The sequence below is a fragment of the Jaculus jaculus genome, chromosome 10, assembly GCF_020740685.1.
Source record: "Jaculus jaculus isolate mJacJac1 chromosome 10, mJacJac1.mat.Y.cur, whole genome shotgun sequence".
NCBI classification, from domain to species: Eukaryota; Metazoa; Chordata; class Mammalia; order Rodentia; family Dipodidae; genus Jaculus; species Jaculus jaculus.
This window is the reverse complement of record NC_059111.1, coordinates 22,142,183-22,161,491: the sequence shown is the minus strand read 5'-3', so window position 1 is coordinate 22,161,491 and position 19,309 is coordinate 22,142,183. Positions and strand designations below refer to the sequence as shown.

General features: G+C 48.2%; 1 protein-coding gene across 1 annotated transcript in view; it reads right to left on the bottom strand.

Moving 5' to 3' along the window:
- The window catches only part of Scamp5 (secretory carrier membrane protein 5), a 30,085-nt gene extending 11,846 nt beyond the window's left edge, over window positions 1–18,239 (bottom strand). The window contains exons 1-3 of the mRNA XM_045160191.1: window positions 18,189–18,239; window positions 1,902–1,956; window positions 995–1,123 (exon numbers count right to left, since the gene is read on the bottom strand). Of these exons, the coding sequence (XP_045016126.1) occupies window positions 995–1,123; window positions 1,902–1,908 (136 nt within the window). The 5' untranslated portion in view covers window positions 1,909–1,956; window positions 18,189–18,239. The remainder of the gene's footprint in view (window positions 1–994; window positions 1,124–1,901; window positions 1,957–18,188) is intronic.
- Between the last annotated feature and the right edge of the window lie 1,070 nt (window positions 18,240–19,309).

The window sequence follows — 19,309 nt, the reverse complement described above, 5'->3', positions numbered from 1 at the left end:
GGAGCTGGAGAGATGGCTTAGTGGTTAAGGCGCATGCCTGCGAAGCCTAAGGACCCACATTCAACTCCCCAGACTCTATTTTAGCCAGGCACAAAGGTGAAGCAAGCACAAGGTCACACATGCCAACTGAGTGGCGAAGTGTCTGGAGTTCGATTGCAGTGGCTGAGGCCAATTCTCCCTCTGTCTCTCTCTCTAAAATAAAAAATAAAATAAAATAAAGGAGAGAATGGGTGTTGTGGTGCACACCTTTAATCCCAGCACAGGGGAGGCAGAGGTAGGAGGATCGCCATGAGATCAAGGCCAGCCTGAGACTACATAGTGAATTCCAGGTCAGCCTGGGCTAGAGCGAGACCCAACCTCAAAAAAAAAAAAAAAAAAAAAGACAGAAAAGAAGAAAAACATGGGGGCCTTTATACCTCCAACCTCAAATCTTCACAGTATAAGAACCCTAGAAGTACTCAAAAGTACTGACACAGCAACCTAGAATCCAGCCATTAGGGAGCCAGTACTCTTTCTACAGTGAGGGATCTGCTGTGTGGGGAACAGAGTAACCAGACCACCTTGGATCCCAAGTCTCCCAACTCCCAGCTGAATGTTCTCTTTAAAGAAATAAGAAGCATGAGGCTTTGGGAAAAGGAGTCTCCTTCAAACCAAGAATCCTAGGGTCCTCCTGGTGGCTTTCACAGGTTTCCTGAGAAACTACTCCACTGGGAAGGGGAAGGAAAGCAAAAAGAGGAATTTCGCTACAAACACCACCCCACCTAGAGGCTCTGTGAGATGAAGCATGGAGGGAAGGAAGGAGAGGCCTGGGAGGGGAGGAAGGGGGACTGAAGCCCAGCTGAGGATCTGGCCCATGAAAGGAGTCTTCTGGGAGTGAGGAGTCTCAGTCCACGCAGGTGCTGCGGGAGGACAGCTGGGCGTGGCGTGTGAGTACCTCCCCCACCACCCAGCACCCGCCTTCCTCTCTCCCTGACCCCATGCCCATGGCACTCACATATCCAGAGGTAGTAGAGGCGCTTGGTCATGCTGAGGTGCTGGGGGGGGATGTCGGCCTCAAAGTCTTGGTAGAAACATGGCTTCAGAGGGATGAACTTGGGCAATGGTGGGAAGTTGTTCACTTTCTCTGTAGGTGAAATACACCATAAGGCATCGCCCTGAGTGTTACCCGCCGTGTCCCCGCGCAGTCAGATATGCCCCTATTGTCCTGGCCGGGCTGCCCCTTTAGCCCCATACTCCGACTGCCTTGTAATCCTCACCCAGCCATCCCTACTCCCCAGATCTGCCAACAGGATCCCAAAGGAGCCACATGTCCTGAGAAAAGAACACGGGGCTAGAGAGATGGCTTAGCAGTCAAGGCGCTTGCCTACAAAGCCAAAGGACCCAGATTTGATTCCTCAGGACCCACGTAAGCCTGATGCACAAAGTGGCACATGCGTCAGGAGTTTGTTCGCAATGGCTAGTTGCCCTGGTGCGCCCACTCTGTCTCTTCCCCCTCCCCTGCCTCTTTGTCAAATAAATAAATAATTTAAAAAATAACAGGAAGCTGGGCGTGGTGGCGCACACCTTTAATCCCAGCACTCGGGAGGCAGAGGTAGGAGGATCGCTGTGAGTTTGAGGCCACCCTGAGAGTACAGACTGAATTCCAGGTCAGCCTGGGCTACAGCAAGACCCTACCTCAAAAAAAAAAAAGAAAAAAAGAAAAAAGAAAACCCTCAATCTTGGACTTCAGGAGCAAAATCAGCAGGCTAGATAGCGCTGTGGTTCTCAGAGTAGTGTGGGAAGGGAAATACCTGGATACGAATGAACAGAGAAGCTGTGACTTCTGGAGACTAGGGCAAGGGTCACTCCACCTTATACTCAACTTTCATGCCCACACCCACGTCGCCCACCCATCTTCTTACCTGCCATGATGGCATCAGCTGGCCCAGCAGCCTGACCACGCCTCCTTGTCCTCAACTAGAAGGAAGGAAAATTCAGACAAGAATGAGAATCAAAGTACCATGCAATCCAGCCCCTTTCTAAGCCCCCAGCTGGGCTTCAAGCTCCCCGAGGGAGGAGCTGCTCACACTCCCACACCAAGACGAGAGGAGCCCGAGAGAGCAGCGCGCCCCTCCTGAGGCCACCTCCACCGTGGCCACATCCTTCCAGCTAGGCTTACCTTCTGTTACACGACATAAGTCTACCCTCAAAAAACCCCTTGCAGGGCTGCAGAGATGGCTCAGCAGTTAAGGCGCTTGCCTGCAAAGCCAAATAACCCATGTTCGATGCCCCAGTACCCACGTAAAGTCAGATGCACAAGGTAGCGCATGCCTCTCAAGTTTGTTTGCAGTGGGTAGAGGCCCTGACACACCTTATCCCCCCACCAGTAAATAATTAAGTTTTTAAAAATATTTTTTAAAATATTTTATTTATTTGAGAGCGACAGAGAAAGAGCCAGGTAGAGAAAGAATGGGCACGCCAGGGTCTCCAACCACTTCCAAATGAACTACAGATGCGTGCGCCACCTTGTGCATCTGGCTTACGTGGATCCTGGGGAATACAAGCCTCGAACTGGGGTCCTTAAGCTTCATAGGCAAGCACTTAACTGCTAAGCCATCTCTCCAGCCCTAATTAAGTCTTTAAAAAAGCAGATGGGTGTGTAACCCCATGCCTGTAACCCCCGTCAGGCAGGGAAGCAGAGACTCGAGGGTCTTCTGAGCCCTGCAAGCTCCAGGGTCAGTAAAAAGGAGAGACGTCAGCTCAAAACAAGAGCAGGCAAAAGTGATGGAAAGGAACATCCGACGTTTAACTCCTGCCACTGCAGACAAGCGACCTCCAATGCAGGTGAGCATGCAGGGTGCTACAAAAGCACACACATGCTACATACACATTACATATGCATGTGCACCCACCCACACACAAGCGAAAAAAAAGAAAATTAAAAATAAAATAAAAAGCCGGGTATGGTGGCACACACCTTTAATCCCAGCACTTGGGATGCAGAGATAGGAGGCTCACCGTGGGTTCTAGGCCACCCTGAGACTCCATAGTGAATTCCAGGTCAGCCTGGGCTAGAGTGAGACCCTACCCCCCAAAAATATAATAATAAATAAATAAAATGGAAATCTAGGCCTGGAGAGATGATGGCTTAGCAGTTCAGGTGCTTGCCTGTGAAGCCTAAGAACTCATGTTCAAATCTCCAGGTCCTACGTAAGCCAGACGCACAGTAACGCAAATGGCACAATGTTGCATAAGCACACAAGGAGGTGTACACATCTAGAGTTCGCTTGTAGCAGCTAAAGGCCTTGGAGTGCCCATGCTCTCTCTCCCTCTTTCTCTCTCTCTCTCTCTCTCAAATACATATATAAATATAAATGTAAATATAAATATATTTATCACCTGCCAGAAGAATAATGGAAAACAAGGGCCAAGGACAGGATATCCCGGCAGAGAATGACAGGAGGAAACCTAGGAATGTGGCATCTCCGAAGAAAAGAGGAGAGTGACAATGTGACAGGTGGCACTAAGAATCCTAGCATGAAAGACAGAGGTCAGAAAAGCATTCATCTGGCCAGGCGTGGTGGCGCACGCCTTTAATACCAGCACTCAGGAGGCAGAGGTAGGAGGATCACCATGAGTACAAGGCCAGCCTGAGACCACACTGTGAACTCCAGGTCAACCTGGACTACAGAGAGACCCAACCTCTAAAAAGAAAAAGAAAAAAAAAAATTAAGCTGGGTGTGGTGGTGCACACTTTAATCCCAGCACTCGGGAGGCAGAGGTAGGAGGATCACCACGAGTTTGAGGCCACCCTGAGATGACAGAGTTAATTCCAGGTCAGCCTGGACTAGAGTGGAAACCCTACCTCAAAAAAACAAATTATAACAAAACAAAAAAATTTAACTGAGCCAGGCATAGTGGTGCACACCTCTAATCCCAGCATTTGGGAAACAGAGTTAGAGGATTGCCTGGAGGTCAAGGCCACCCTGAGAGTACATAGTGAGTTCCAGGTTGGTCTATGCTAGTACAAAGCCCTACTTTGAAAAAAAAAAAATTAACTGATAGAGGGTTGATAGCTCAGGTGGTAAAGTGTTTGCCTCAAATGCATGAGGACCTAAAATTCAATACCAGTAAAAATACTGGGCAAAAGTCACACATGGTGGCTCACATATATATAATCAGTACTTGGAGGCTGAGGCAGAAAGATCACTGTGAGTTTGAGAGCAACTTGGGGCTATAGAGTGAGTTCAAGGCTAGCCTGAGGTTATAGTGAGTCCAGGTCAACCTAGACTAGATTAAGATGCTGCCTTAAAAAGTAACAAAAAACCGGGTGTGGTGGTGCATGCCTTTAATCCCAGCACCTGGGAGGCAAAGGTAGGAGGATCATCATGAGTTCCAGACCACCCTGAGACTCCATAGTGAATTCCAGGTCAGCCTGAGCTAGAGTGAAACCCTACTTCGGAACACCAAAAAAAAAAAAAAAGAGGGCTAGAGAGATGGCTTAACAGTTAAGGCACTTGCCTGCAAAGCCAAAGCCAGAGGACCAAGGTTCGATTCTCCAGGACCCACATAAGCCAGATGCACAAGGTAGCATATTCATCTGGAGTTAGTGTGCAGAGCTTGAAACCCTGGTGTGCCCATTCTCTATATTTACCTCTTTCTCTCTCAAAAAATAATATATATTTTAGCTGAGTGTGGTGGCACATGCCTTTAATCCCAGCACTTGGGAAGCAGAGATAGGTGGATCGTCGTGAGTTCGAGGACAGCCTGAGAGTACACAGCGAATTCCAGGTCAGCCTGGGCTAGGTGAGACACTACCTTGAAAAACAAAACAAAACAACAACAAAAGAAAAAAGTAAATTAGCTGGCAGAAAAAGCCTCTAAAAAGGAGAGACTCAAAGACTCCTGAGTCCTGATCTTAAGAGGTGGAAAAGACACAAGTAGATACAGGCAAGCGTGAGGCCTTGGAACCCAGCGGGAGTGGTGGGTGCCTGCCTCGCATTCTCTGTGGGACTGTGCAGGAGACAAGCTGGAGGGGGAGAGGAGCTAAAGGCAATGGCCCAGCTAAGCCAATGGGCAAATGCAACACAGGGCAAATAAACATGGCAGAAGTGGGGAAACAGAACACCACATCCTGTACCTCTGGGAGGAGCCAGGGACAGCTTCGCACGGGAAACAATATCAGATCTGAATCCTCAAGGACGGCCAGGAACTGGCCAGGGCAAGAGTGAGGGAAATAGGCATGAAGGAGAAAAGAGCAACATGGTATATGCAAGGAACATTAGAGGAATCATGGAGAGAGAGCGTGAAGGGAAGGGAGGGAAGAAGAGAAAAAGAAAACAGTTGAGCCAGGCATGGTGGTGCATGTCTTTAATCCCAGCATTTGGGAGGCTGAAGTAGGAGGATTGCCATGCGTCTAGGCCAGCCTGAGACTATGAAGTGAGTTCCAGGTCAACCTGGGCTAGTGAGACCCTACCTCACCAAAAAGGGGAAAAAAAGGCAAAGAGAAAAAGAAAGCTGGGCGTGGTGGCACATGCCTTTAATACCAGCACCTGCGAGGCAGAGGTAGGAGGATTGCTGTTAGTTCAAGGCCACCCTGAGACTACATAGTGAATTTCAGCTCAGCCTGGACTAGAGTGACACCCTACCTCAAAAAAAAAAAAAAAAAAAAGCAGTATTTCTGGCATGGCATGGTAGTGTACATCTTTAATCCCAGCACTCAGGAGGCAGAGGCAGGTTTGCTCTGAGTTCGAGGCCGGCTTGAGACTACAGTGAATTCCAGGTCAGAAGCATGAAAAAGTATGAGCTGGAAAGATGGCTTAGTGGTTAAAGCACTTGCCTGCAAAGCCTAACAACCTGGGTTTGATTCTCCAGTACCCACATAAAGCCAGATGTACACAGTGGCGCATGCATCTACTGTTCATTTGCAGTAGCTGGAAGCCTAGTGTGCCCATTTTCTGTCTCTCTCTACATGCAAATAAATAAAATATTGTGGAAAAAAAGGATATATATATGGGCTAGAGAGGTGGCTTAGTGGTTAAAGTGCTTGCCTGCAAAGCCAAAGGACCCAGGTTTGATTCCCCAGGACCAATGTAAGCTAGATACACAAGGTGGCATAGGCTCTCTGCCTTCTTCTCCCTCTCTCAAAATAGAGCTGGGTGTGGTGGTGCACGCCTTTAATCCCAGCACTTGGGAGGCAGAGGTAGGATTGCCACGAGTTCAAGGCCACTCTGACACTATATAGTGAATTACAGGTCAGCCTGGGCTAGAGTGAAAATTTACCTCGATACCTCAAGAGATCAAACTAAAATTACACACACACACACACACACACACCCCACACACAAACACACACAAGGTCTCCAGATGGACTTGAATTCATGGTGATCCTCCTACCTCTGCCTCCCAAGTATTGGAATTGAAAAATATTTTTTTAAGTAATATTTCTGGGCTGGAGAGAGATGGCTCCAGTGGTTAAGGCATTTGCCTGCAAAGCCTAGTGGCCCAGGTTCAGTTCCCCAGTGCCCATATGAAGCCACATATACAAGGTGACACATGCATCTGGAATTCGTTTGCAGCAGCTGAGGCCCTGGTGTGTCCATTCTTTCTTTCTCTCTCTGTGTCTCCTTGCAAATAAAAAATATTCTTTAAAAAGAGAGCAAAAGAGGGGGAGAGGGAAAGGGAGGGAAGGGGAAGGAAAGGAGAAGAGAAAGAAAGAGAAGCCAGAAATAGTGGCTCACAGCTCCAATCCCAGCTTTAGTAGGCTAAGGCAGGAGGAGGGCTGCAAATTCAAGGCCAGTGTGGACTACACAGTGCTTATCAAGCCAACCAGGGACACTCAGAAAGACCTGGCTTCAAAATAACAAGAAAAGGGGGGGGGGGGCTGGAAAGATGGCTTAGCAGTTAAGGCACTTGCCTATAAAACCAAAGGACCCCAGTTCGATTCCCCGGAACCCATTCACACCAGCTGCACAAAGGGATGCAAGCACATAAGGTGGCACGTGCACATGTGCCCTGGTACGCCCATTCTCTCTCTCTTCCTCTCAAATAAATAATTTTTTAAAGTAACAAAAACAAGCTGAATTTCTGATGTACATGTTTAAAAATGCAGAGTGGGGCTGGAGAGATGGCTCAGCAGGTAAGGCGCTTGCCTGTGAATCCTAAGAACTCATGTTCGACTCTCCTGGTCTCACATAAGCCAGATGCAGAAAGGGACAGGCATGCAAGGTCGCACAAATGCACGAGGGGGTGCTCACACCCGTATTTCAAGCGCAGTGGCAGGAGGCCCTGGAGCGCCAATTCACTTTCTTTCTAACTCTCTCACTCTCTCACATTAAAAAAAAAAATGGGGGCTGGAGAGATGGCTTAGCGGTTAAGCGCTTGCCTGTGAAGCCTAAGGACCCCAGTTCGAGGCTCGGTTCCCCAGGTCCCACGTTAGCCAGATGCACAAGGGGGCGCACGCGTCTGGAGTTCGTTTGCAGAGGCTGGAAGCCCTGGCGCGCCCATTCTCTCTCTCTCCCTCTATCTGCCTTTCTCTCTGTGTCTGTCGCTCTCAAATAAATAAATAAATAAATAAAAATAAAATAAAATAAAATTTTTTTAAAAAATGGGATTTCCTCCTGTGGTTGATTTGATGCAGGTGTCCCCCATAAACGTAGGTGTTCTGAATGCTAGGTTCCCAGATGATGGAGATTTGGGAATTAATGCCTCCTGGAGGCAGTGTATTGTTGGGGGCGGGCTTATGGGTGTTATAGCCAGTTTCCCCTTGCCAGTGTTTGGGACACTCTCCTGTTCCTGTTGTCCACCTTATGTTGGCCAGGGGGTGATGTCCACCCTCTGCTCATGCCATCGTTTTCCCTGTCGTCATGGAGCTTCCCCTCAAGCCTCTAAGCCAAAATAAGCCTCTTTTTCCCATAAGCTGCTCTTGGTTGGGTGATTTCTACCAGCAATGTAAACCTGGCTACAGCACCTCAAAAAAAAAAAAAAAAGAAAAGAAAAATGCACATAATGCTGCGTATGGTGGATTGTGACCAGCTCAAGGCCAGTCTGGGCTACAAAGTACCATGCCAGCCAGTCTACAAAGCAAGACACTGCCTCAAAATAAGGAAAGAAGTAGGCAAACAAATAACCACATAAATAAATAAAAAGAAATCAAAAACTAAAAATGCAGCGTTAATAATGAATTTAATTAGACACAATTTTTTAATTTTATATATGCATATTTTTATTGACAACTTCTATACTTACAGACAACAAACCATGGTATTTGCCTCCCCAACTTTCTCCTTCACAGCTTGACTCACATCACATCCCCTCCCTCTGTCCATTAGTCTCTCTTTTAATTTGATGTCATCATCTTTTTCTCCTATTATGGGGGTCCTGTGCAGGTATTGCTAGGCACTGCAAGGTCTTGGATTTCGAGGCCAAATTCTTAGACACAAGTTCTTGTATCACTGAACATACCCAGGTAAACAAAGCACCCAGGATGCACCGGCAACCATACAGCCGGCCTAACCCACACAAGCTCTCCTAACACAGCAATGAGCCTCACTAAAAAGGAACACGTTGCTCCTAAACTGGAAGAGGTCCTTGCTTGCACAGAAGAAAAAGATACCCTATAGGAAACTGAAGAAACAAAAAAATGTATAGCACAGTAATAAATTCAACATCAAACAAATGCAAATAAAAGTTAAAAATAGGGCTGGAGAGATGGCTTAACGGTTAAGGCATTTGCCTACAAAGCCAAAAGACCCCAGTTCGATTCCCCAGGACCCATGTAAGCCAGATGCACAAGGGGTCACATGCATCTGGAGTTTGTTTGCAGAGGCTGGAGGCCCTGGTGCGCCCTCCCCCTTTTTCTCTCATGTAAATCAATAAAAAAAATTTTTTTTTTCTTTTTTCGAGGTAGAGTCTCACTCTGGTCCAGGCTGACCTGGAATTAACTCTGTCATCCCAGGGTGGCCTTGAACTCATGGCAATCCTCCTACCTCTGCCTCCCGAGTGCTGGGATTAAAGGCATGCGCCACCACGCCCGGCAATAAAATTTTTTAAAAAGGTTAAAAATCAGAATAGGGCCAGGCATGGTGGTGCATGCTTTTAATGCAAGCATTTGGGAGGCTAAGGTAGGAGGATCCCTGTGAGTTAGAGGCCACCCTGAGATTACACAGTAAATTCTAGATCAGCCTGGGGCTACAGCAAGACCCTACCTCAAGATAAAATAAAATAAAAATAGGGCTGGGGATGTAACTCCACTGGTGAAGTATTTGTCTAGCATATGGAAGCCCTGGAGTTGTACCTGCGTATCACAATACACCAAGCACGTGCTGATATACCCAGCACTCAGGTGGTAGAGGTCGAAAATTCACAAGTTGGGCTGGAGAGATGGCTTAGCGGTTAAATGCTTGCCTGCGAAGCCTAAGGAACCCGGTTCGAGGCTCGGTTCCCCAGGTCCCACGTTAGCCAGATACACAAGGGGGTGCACGCGTCTGGAGTTCATTTGCAGAGGCTGGAAGCCCTGGCGCGCCCATTCTCTCTCTCTCCCTCTATCTGTCCTTCTCTCTGTGTCTGTCACTCTCAAATAAATAAATAACAATTTAAAAAAAAAAAAAAACTTGTTTAAAAAAAAAAAAAAAGAAAATTCACAAGTTCAAGGTCATCTTCCCCATACAGTGAGTTCAAAGCCAGCCTGAAGAGGGAGATAGATAGATAGATAGATAGATAGATAGATAGATAGATAGATAGGGATACCCCAAACCCCAAAAAGGAAGGAAGCTGAGCATGATGGTGCACTCCTTTAGTCCCAGCACTCAAGAGGTGGGAGGATCACTATGAGTTTGAGGCCAGCCTGAGAGTACAGAGTTCCAGGTAAGCCTGGGGGGAGGGGAGAGAAGGAAAATTTTCATGTTAATAAATATAGATCTATCTCAATCTTTTCAATGACCAGTCAACTGGGTCAACAATGTCCAGTTATGAAGCAGTCAGGTGTGACTCAGACTGACTGAGCAATTAGAAAGAAGGTCACAGCTTCAGGGGTGTGGTGGAGTAGAAGCTGGGCTGCCAAGAAATAAGGAAAATATGAGGGAGAAGAGACACATCCCCTCAACTTGCAAAGAGTTTGGCAGAATGCTTTGTTGATTGTTTTGTTTTGTTTTTGTTTTTTGAGGTAGGGTCTCGCTCTAGTCCAGGCTGACCTGGAATTCACTGTGTAGTCTCAGGGTGGTCTCAACCTCATGGTGATCCTCCTACCTCTGCCTCCCAAGTGCTGGGATTAAAGGTGGGTGTCACCACACCTGGCTTAGATTTTTTTTTTTTCTTAGAGACAATGCCTAGGTGTGTTTCTATGTGTGCGTGTGCACATGTGTGCAAATGCATGTGTGTGTGGATAAGCCAGAGGGAGACACCAGGAGGGTCTTCCTCAGCTCTCTTCACTTTATTCTTTGCTAGACAAGCTAGCCAGAGAGTCCCAGGGATTCTGTCTCTACCTCTCCAGTGATGGGTTTGCAGAAGCAGGAATGTCACCAAGCCCAGCATCTTACACGGGTTCTGGGGATCTGATCTCAGGTCCTCATGCTTGTCCAACAAGCACTTTACCCACCGAGCTACCTCCCAGCCCCGTCAGTTGTTTCTTGATAGCAAAATATTTCTTTTCTTTCTTCTTCTTCTTTTTTTTTCAAGCTAGGGTATCACTCTAGCTCAGGCTGATCTGGAATTCACTATGTAGTCTCAGGGTGGCCTCGAACTCTCAGCGATCCTCCTACCTTTGCCTCCCAAGTGCTGGGATTAAAGGTGTGTGCCACCATGCCTGGCTTTAATGATTTTTTAAAATTAATTAATTTATTTGCAAGCAGAGAGAAAGAGAGAGATCAAGAGGACAGAGAGGGAGAAAACCGGGCATGGTTTCGAAAAAAAAATCACTAAAAATGTATTTTTAAAAGAGGGAATTGGGGCTGGAGAGATGGCTTAGCGGTTAAGCACTTGCCTGTGAAGCCTAAGGACCCCTGTTCGAGGCTCGGTTCCCCAGGTCCCATGTTTGCCAGATGCACAAGGGGGCGCACACGTCTGGAGTTCGTTTGCAGAGGCTGGAAGCCCTGGTGCGCCCATTCTCTCTCTCTCCCTCTATCTGTCTTTCTCTCTGTGTCTGTTGCTCTCAAATAAATAAATAAATAAAATTAAAAAAAAAAAGAGGGAATTGGAGAGATGGCTTAGAGGTTAAGGCACTTGCTGACAAAGCCAAAGGACCCAGGTTCAATTCACTAGTACCCACATAAAGCAAGATGCATAAGGTGGCACATGCATCTGGAGTTCGTTTGTGGTGGCTAGAGGTTCTGGCACGTCCATTCTCTATCTGCCTCTTTCTCTCTCTATTAAATAAATATTAAAAAAAAAAAAAAAAAAAAGAATGGATGGCTAGGCGGGAGAGATGGCTTTGTAATTAAAGGTACTTGTTCTCAAGGTCTGGCAGTGGCCAGGGTCAATTCCCCAGTACCCACTTAAATTATGTACACAAAGTGACACATTCAGCCGGTCGTGGTGGTGCACACCTTTAATCACAGCACTCAGGAGGTAGAGGTAGGAGAATCGCTGTGAGTTTGAGGCCACCCTGAAACTACAAAGTGAATTCCAGGTCAGCCTGAGCTACAGCGAGACCCTACCTTGAAGTGGCACATGCACCTGGAGTTCATCTGCAAAGGCAGGAGGTCCTGGCACACCCATAGTTTCTCTCTCAAATAAATAAGGTAACAGAAAAAAAAAAAAAAGGGAGGATGCTCATGGGGTAGGGAAAATGGATTTTTCAGAGAACTGCAAGTCTCCTTGAGGTCACAAAGCAGACAAGTCACAAGTTGGGCTATGATCAGGGGATGATGCTAGAATTTATTTATTTATTTAGTTAGTTATTTTTAAATATTTATTTGAGAGAGAGAAAGGCAAATAGAGAGGATGGGTAAGGCAGAGCTTCTAGCCACTGCCAATGAACTCCAGGCACATGTGCCACCTCGTGTGTCTGGCTTGCGTGGGTACTGGGAATTGAACCTGGGTCCTTAGGCTTCACAGGCAAGTGCCTTAACTGCTGAGCTGTCTCTCCAGCCTGATGTTAGAATTTATGACTACAAATGTGACCACCTCCCAGCAATGACTAGGTTCAGTTGTGGCTGGAAGAAAGAATGGCCTCCTCCAAGACAAAATGGGGGCTGGAGAGATGGCGTAGCGGTTAAGCGCTTGCCTGTGAAGCCTATGGACCCCGGTTCGAGGCTCGGTTCCCCAGGTCCCACGTTAGCCAGATGCACAAGGGGGCACACGCGTCTGGAGTTCGTTTGCAGAGGCTGGAAGCCCTGGCGTGCCCATTCTCTCTCTTTCCCTCTACCTGTCTTTCTCTCTGTGTCTGTCGCTCTCAAATAAATAAATAAAATTAAAAAAAAAAAAAAGACAAAATGGGAGCCAGACCCAAACCACAAGAAGGCTGGTTTGTATGTGAAGGTTAGGGCAGGAGCTGGGTGTAGTTCAGTTGGTAGAGTTCTTACCCAGCATACCCAATGTCCTGGGTTCAACCCCTAACACCCCATAAACATGGTATGATGGTACATACCTGTAATCCTAGCACTGGAAAGGTGGAGAAAGGAAGATCTAAAGTTTAGGAAATGGGTCAGTAGTTTAGATACTTTTTATTTTTGCCACCGTGAACAAACTTCAGATGCATACGTCACCTTGTGCATCTGGCTTATGTGGATCCTGGAGATTTGAACCTGGGCCCTCTGGCTTTGCAACAAGCGCCTTTTACCACTAAGCCATCTCTCCCTGCCCCAGTTCAGTGGTTTAAAGTGTCTGTGTGCCAAGTCTGCCAACCACATAAAGCCAGACGGCCACTCAGTTATAGCAGCAGGAGACCCTGGCAGGTCCATACACAATACGACACACACAAGTGTAAATAAACACATAAATAAATAAAAAGTTCAAGGTCATCAAGGCTAGTTCTGGATACATGAGATCCTGTTTCAAGAAGAAAAGTTAGGACAGCGGGAATTTAGGGAATATAAGGCTTGGGAGAGCTGTACGGCACTGGAGTGACAGGTTCTTGGCCCTTACTGTAGCGCTGGCCTTTGTCCTGGGGTGCGGTGCAGAACAGAGAATGAGAGCAACCTCTGCTTCTGAAACCGACGTCCTTAGACGCAAAACAGAAGCAGCAATCTGTTCCTCAACTGAGAACCTCATACTTGGAGGGTATGCTGCATTTCGCCCTAAACGCTTAATGAAACATTGCCTTAATTATCAGTAAGACAGCAGATATAATCTAAAAAAGGTCTTTAGGCCTTTTTAAAAAAAAAAATTTTTTTTTAGGGCTGGAGAGATGGCTTAGTGGTTAAGCGCTTGCCTGTGAAGCCTAAGGATCCTGGTTTGTGGCTTAGACCCACGTTAGCCAGATGCACAAGGGGGCTCATGCATCTGGAGTTCGTTTACAGTGGCTGGAGGCCCTGGCATGCCAATTTTCTCTCTCTCTCTCTCTCTCTCTCTCTCTCTTTCTGTTGCTCTCAAATAAATAAACAAAAATATTTAAAAATACTTTTTATTTTTATTTATTTATTTGACAGAGAAAGAGGGTGAGAGAGAGAGAGAGAGAGAGAATGGGCGTGCCAGGGCCTCCAGCCACTGCAAACGAACTCCAGATGCTTGCGGCCCCTTGTGCATCTGGCTAACGTGGGTCCTGGGGAATCAAACCTGGGTCCTTTACCTTTGCCGGCAAATGCCTTAAATACTAAGCCATCCCTCCAGCCCATGGACCTTATTTTTTTCTTTTTCTTTTTTTAAGGTAAGGTCTCACTGTAGCTCAGGCTGATCTGGAACGCACTATATAGCCCAGGCTGGCCTTAAGCTCCCCCAAATCCTCCTACCTTGGCCTCCCAGGTGCTGGGATTACAGACATCCATCATCACACTATAACCTGAAGGCTGTACAAGAAACCTGGACTGTAATTAATTCCATTCCTTGGTGTGAAGCTGGAGGGACAGGTCCTCTGCTATTTTTGAGGACACAAGTTTCCACTTCCTGCTCTACCTCTGGTCCCCTTCTCCTTCTTCCAGTCCCATCTCTAGCCCAGCAACCCCAGAACTGTGAATCATCCTCAGAAAAGAGATCTCTCCTGGGCTGGAGAGATGGCTTAGTGGTTAAGCGCTTGCCTATGAAGCCTAACGACCCCAGTTCGAGGCTCAGTTCCCCAGGTCCCACGTTAGCCAGATGCACAAGGGGGCGCACGCGTCTGGAGTTTGTTTGCAGAGACTGGAAGCCCTGGCGCGCCCATTCTCTCTCTCTCTCCCTCTATCTGTCTTTCTCTCTGTGTCTGTTGCTCTCAAATAAATAAATAAAAAATGAACAAAAAATATTAAAAATAAAAAAAGAGATCTCTCCTAACCTTACTATCACACGCTGCAGGCGACTTCAGTTGACGCCTACAGATCCTATGCTTGGCATTCAAGGCTTTCAGCCCATTGGCTACAAACCTCCCTCCCTACAAACCTCTGCTTCTCTGACCTGCTTCCACACACCCAACTTTCTGCAGGAATCACATGTAGCCACACCAAAGCCCCTAAACCAGCAGCCCTATCACCTCCTTTAAGCTGCATTGTTCACAAACCCTCTTCTGCAAAGCCTCTCTGGACATACCAGTTCTGTATCCCACTGCACAAGTTCTGAACCAATCACTAGGGGCTGGGTTACTAAGCACTCACTCCTTCTCATTCAGTCTCTCCTCCATCCCTCACAGATGGAGGTTAAAAAAAAGGTACACACACACACACACACACACACACACACACATACACACACACACATTTTTGGATCTTTTTTTCCCCCAAGCAGAAACAGATAAAGAGAGAAAAGCAACAGACAGAATGGGCATGCCAGGCCCTCCAGCCACTGCAAACAAACTCCAGATGCATAAGCCACCTTGTACATCTGGCCTTTATGTGGACACTGTGGAATCAAACTGGGGGTCATTAGACTTTGCAAGCAAGTGCCTTTTAACCACTAAGCCTCTCTCCAGCCCACAGATGGGACTTTTGTTTCAACCCAAATCTTGCTATGTAGCCTTGGCTGGCCATGAACTCGTAGCAATCCTCCTGCCTCTACCTCACAAGTTGTTGGAATTACAGGCATGGGCCATCACATCAGGTTCAATATAACCTGACATTTATTCAAAAAACCTAGACTATGCCGGGCATGGTGGCACACACCTTTAATCCCAGCACTCGGGAGGCAGAGGTAGGAGGATCACCATGAGTTCAAGACCACCCCTGAGACCACATAGTGAATTCCAGGTCAGCTTGGGCTAAAGTAAGACCCTACCTCGGAAACAAAACAAAACAAAAAAACTAGATTGTGCCATGGGTGGTGATGCATGTCTTTAATCCCTGGGCTAGAGCAAGACCCTACCTGGGGGGGGGGGGGGAACTAGATTGTGTCATGTGTGGTGGTGCAAGCCTTTAATCCCTAGGCTAGAGTCAGACCCTACTTCAAAAAACCAATAAAAAACTTAAATATATATATATATACATATATATATATCAACCTAAACTATAATTTATTGTTACTTAGTATGAAGTTGGGGAGTGGGTAGGTCCTACAGTAGGAAAAATAAAGTCCAGGGCTGAGACATGGCTTAGCAGTTAAGGTGCTTGCCTGCAAAGCCAAAGGACCCAGGTTCTATTCCTCAGGACCCATGTAAGCCAGATGCACAAGGTGATGCATGCATCTGGAATTTGTTTGCAGTGGTTGGAGGTCCTGGTGTGCCCATATTCTCTCTCTCTCCCCCTCTTTCTCAAATAAATAAATAAAAATAAAATACTTAGATAATAAATAATAAGGTCCACATAGTAGACAGAAGGGAGTTGGATCTGGTTTCAGATCAGGCAAGAGGGACCTACATAAAGCCCAATACACCCATGTTCAGTACTTAAGACGTGGACAAGGGAGGCACTGGAGTTACCTTCTCATTGCTGGGATAGGCAGTTGATGAAGGAAAGGGTTTATTTCCAGCTTATGGTTTCCAGGGGAAACGGCATCACAGCAGGGGAATGCACAGCAGAGCCAAGCCAGGGCATCACGTCTCACCACAGCACTTGGAAAGCAGTGGCAAGCATGAGCTGTCTAAAGAGGGACTTGGGATATGGTACGCCAAGTGACACACCTCCTCCAGCAAGGCTCCACCTCCCTAACTGCCACCAGGAGCAGATTGAGTCTGGGGCCTAATCACAAACACATGAGGCTATGGGAGCCATTTAACATTCAAATTACCACAAAGTGGGAGTGGGAAGATAATGGACGCCCCCAGACTAAGGCCAACACTTTTTTTTGGGGGGGGGGTTTCAAGGTAGGGTCTCACTCTAGCCCAGGCTGACCTGGAATCACAGGGTAGCCTTGAACTCACAACAATCCTCCTACCTCTGCCTCCCAAGTGCTGGGATTAAAGGTGTGAGCCCTCATATGAGCCCAGCTTCTTTCCCCCCATTTTTTAAAAATAGTTCATTTATTTGAGAGAGAGAAAGAGGAAGAATCAGATAGAGAGAATGAATGGGCACACTAGGGCCCCCAGCCACTACAAACGAACTCCAGACGCTTGTACTACCTAGTGCATCTGGCTTATGTGACTACTGGGGAATTGAACCTGAGTCCTTAGGCTTCCCAGGCAAGCACCATCTCTAAGCCATCTCTCCAGCCCAAAGGCTAGCTACCACTTTCGTCAACCCCGCAGCAGCACACTTCCTCAGGAAACCTCTGACTCCAGGCTGGCGAGCCGAGCAGGAAGTGGAGCACGCAGAGGAGATCTGGTGAGGAAGAGAGGAAGACAGAGAAGGAAGAAGAACCCGCAGATCTACACATAAGCTGTCTCCTCCAGGGAGGTCACTACTTAGTCCAATTATTTTGTCTCTAGAGAAAGATGCTGGTGCAAAAAAAAAAAAAAAAAAAAAAAGATGCCCAGAGATGGGATTCAACCTGTTCAACGGTGTCCAGCCAGAGAAGGGGCCAAAGAAACAAGTCACAGAATCCAAAGCTCCTACCCAGAGTTCCCCTTCCAGGCTCTCATGGGGTTTGCCAGACCTAAGTCCACCCCCTTGCTGTATCCTTCTAAGAGACGATAGTGTTTCAACCATGGAGACCTGTGCCTTTGCCTCCTCAGGTCTCCATGGAATCTAACTAGAAGCCACGGGCAAAAAAAAAATCTCTGTCGATCATGCCTCTGCCTTCAGAACCCTCTCTCTCTTTCACAGCCCTGACGGGGTAGACATGAGTCGAGGTTGCAAAATTCTCTAGACTCCCCCACCCCATGAGCACAGTCACATGGCTGGGCTGGAGATGGGGGAAGCTGTGTGCTTCGTTGCCACTTCTGTACCTTGCCCATGCCAACCCCCGGGATGCCCTCTCTTGCCTCTACATCCTAATCTCACCTCCAGAAGAAAGCTTTTCCGCCCATGGCACTTGCCTCTCAGGCTCCTGGGACCGCTGGCCAGGCCTGTGCTGACCTCCCCATAGGGAACGTGGGACATGGCCAGTTCCTAATCTCTACATGATTCCCCAAACCCCCAGATCAGAAGGTTCCCCCAAAGCAAGGACAAGGATTGGTTCCCAACAATACTCTTCTTTCCTCGTGACCGGCTAGTGCCAATGGTGGAATGGCTACATCCAGCGCTCTCAACCCACTACCCAAAACCCAGATGATGTCGGGATTCAAGCCGGTGGACCCATCCCCCTTCTCCGAAATCTCGGGCGGCTCAGACCTGCAGTGCACAGGTCGGAGGCCCGAGGAAGGTTAAAGTGAGCGCAACTTGGGTCCACCTGCATGCAGACGCCTTTTGTGATAAAGGGCCCCCCTATGCCCGGACCGCAAGCGCCATCCCCAGGAAGAGGCCGGTGTCCAGGGAATGCAAGGTGGACCTGGGGACGGAGGGGCCCCAGGCTCAGGCTCCAGAATCCAAGGGTCTGACGTCACCCAAGTCCCGGGTCCCCTCTGCAGGGAGCTGGGGAAGGGGAGCTGGAGGGATGGTGGTGCCCAGATCGCTCTTCTCCCTGCCCCAAATTGGGAAGGTCACCCCGACTCCCCACCTCTCCAAGACGATCGGCCTGCTCCCAGGATGCCAAAGTGAAGCTGAACGCGAACCCCCGCCCCTCCCGGCCCCCGGTTCGCTGCAAAGCCCTTCCTCCCAGCATTCAGACCCGAGACTCACCCACCCGGCCGCTCAGCTCAGCTCAGCTCCGGAAAGGCCGCCGCGCCCGCCCGCCCGCCCGCCGCGCTGCGCTGCGCTGCGCTGCTCCCCGGCGAGGCGATGCGGCGCGGAGCCCGCGGCGAGCCGCTCCGGGGCTGGGGGCGGGGGGTGGGGGGAGGAGGAGCGCGCGCGCCCGCGCCGTCGCCGCCTGCTGCAGCCGCTCTCGCGAGACTTCCCGCCCCTCGCTAGGGCCGCTCCACCTGAGCTCGCGAGACTGAGGGCGCGGTCGCCCACGCACCTTGCGGGAGCTGTTCGAAGTGCTAGCTCGCCCGGTCCTGCCTGGGTGCTAAGTGGACACCTAGGAGACAGGAACCTGGAGAATACATTAAAAAAAAAAAAAAAAAAAGTTTAGGGGCTGGAGACAGGTTAAGGCGTTTGCCTGCAAAGCCAAAAGATCCCGGTTCGACTCTCCAGGCCCCACTTAAGCCAGATGCACGAGGGGGCGCGCACATCTGGAGTTCCTTTGCACTGGCTGGAGGCCTTGGCGTGCTCATTCTCTCTCTCAAATAAAATATATTTTTTAAAAGTTTAAAATATTGGGCTGGAGAGATGGCATAGCGGTTAAGCGCTTGCCTGTGAAGCCTAAGGACCCCGGTTAGAGGCTCGGTTCCCCAGGACCCACATTAGCCAGATGCACAAGGGGGCGCAGGCGTCTGGAGTTCGTTTGCAGAGGCTGGAAGCCCTGGCGCGCCCATTCTCTCTCTCTCCCTCTATCTGTCTCTCTCTGTGTCTGTCACTCGCAAATAAATAAATAAACAACAAAAAAAATTTTAAGTTTAAAATATGAATACTTTTCAGCATGTTTTTAAAAGCGTTTGACAAAATCCAACATCCCTTCATGATAAAAGTCCTACAGAGACTGGGAATAGAAGGAACATATCTCAATATAATAAAGGCTACTTATGACAAGCCTACAGCCAACATATTACTAAATGGGGAAAAACTGGAAGCTTTTCCACTAAAATCAGGAACAAGACAAGGGTGTCCACTGTCCCCACTTCTATTTAATATAGTTTTGGAAGTCTTAGCCATAGCAATAAGGTAAGAGACACACATAAAAGGGATACAAATTGGAAAGGAAG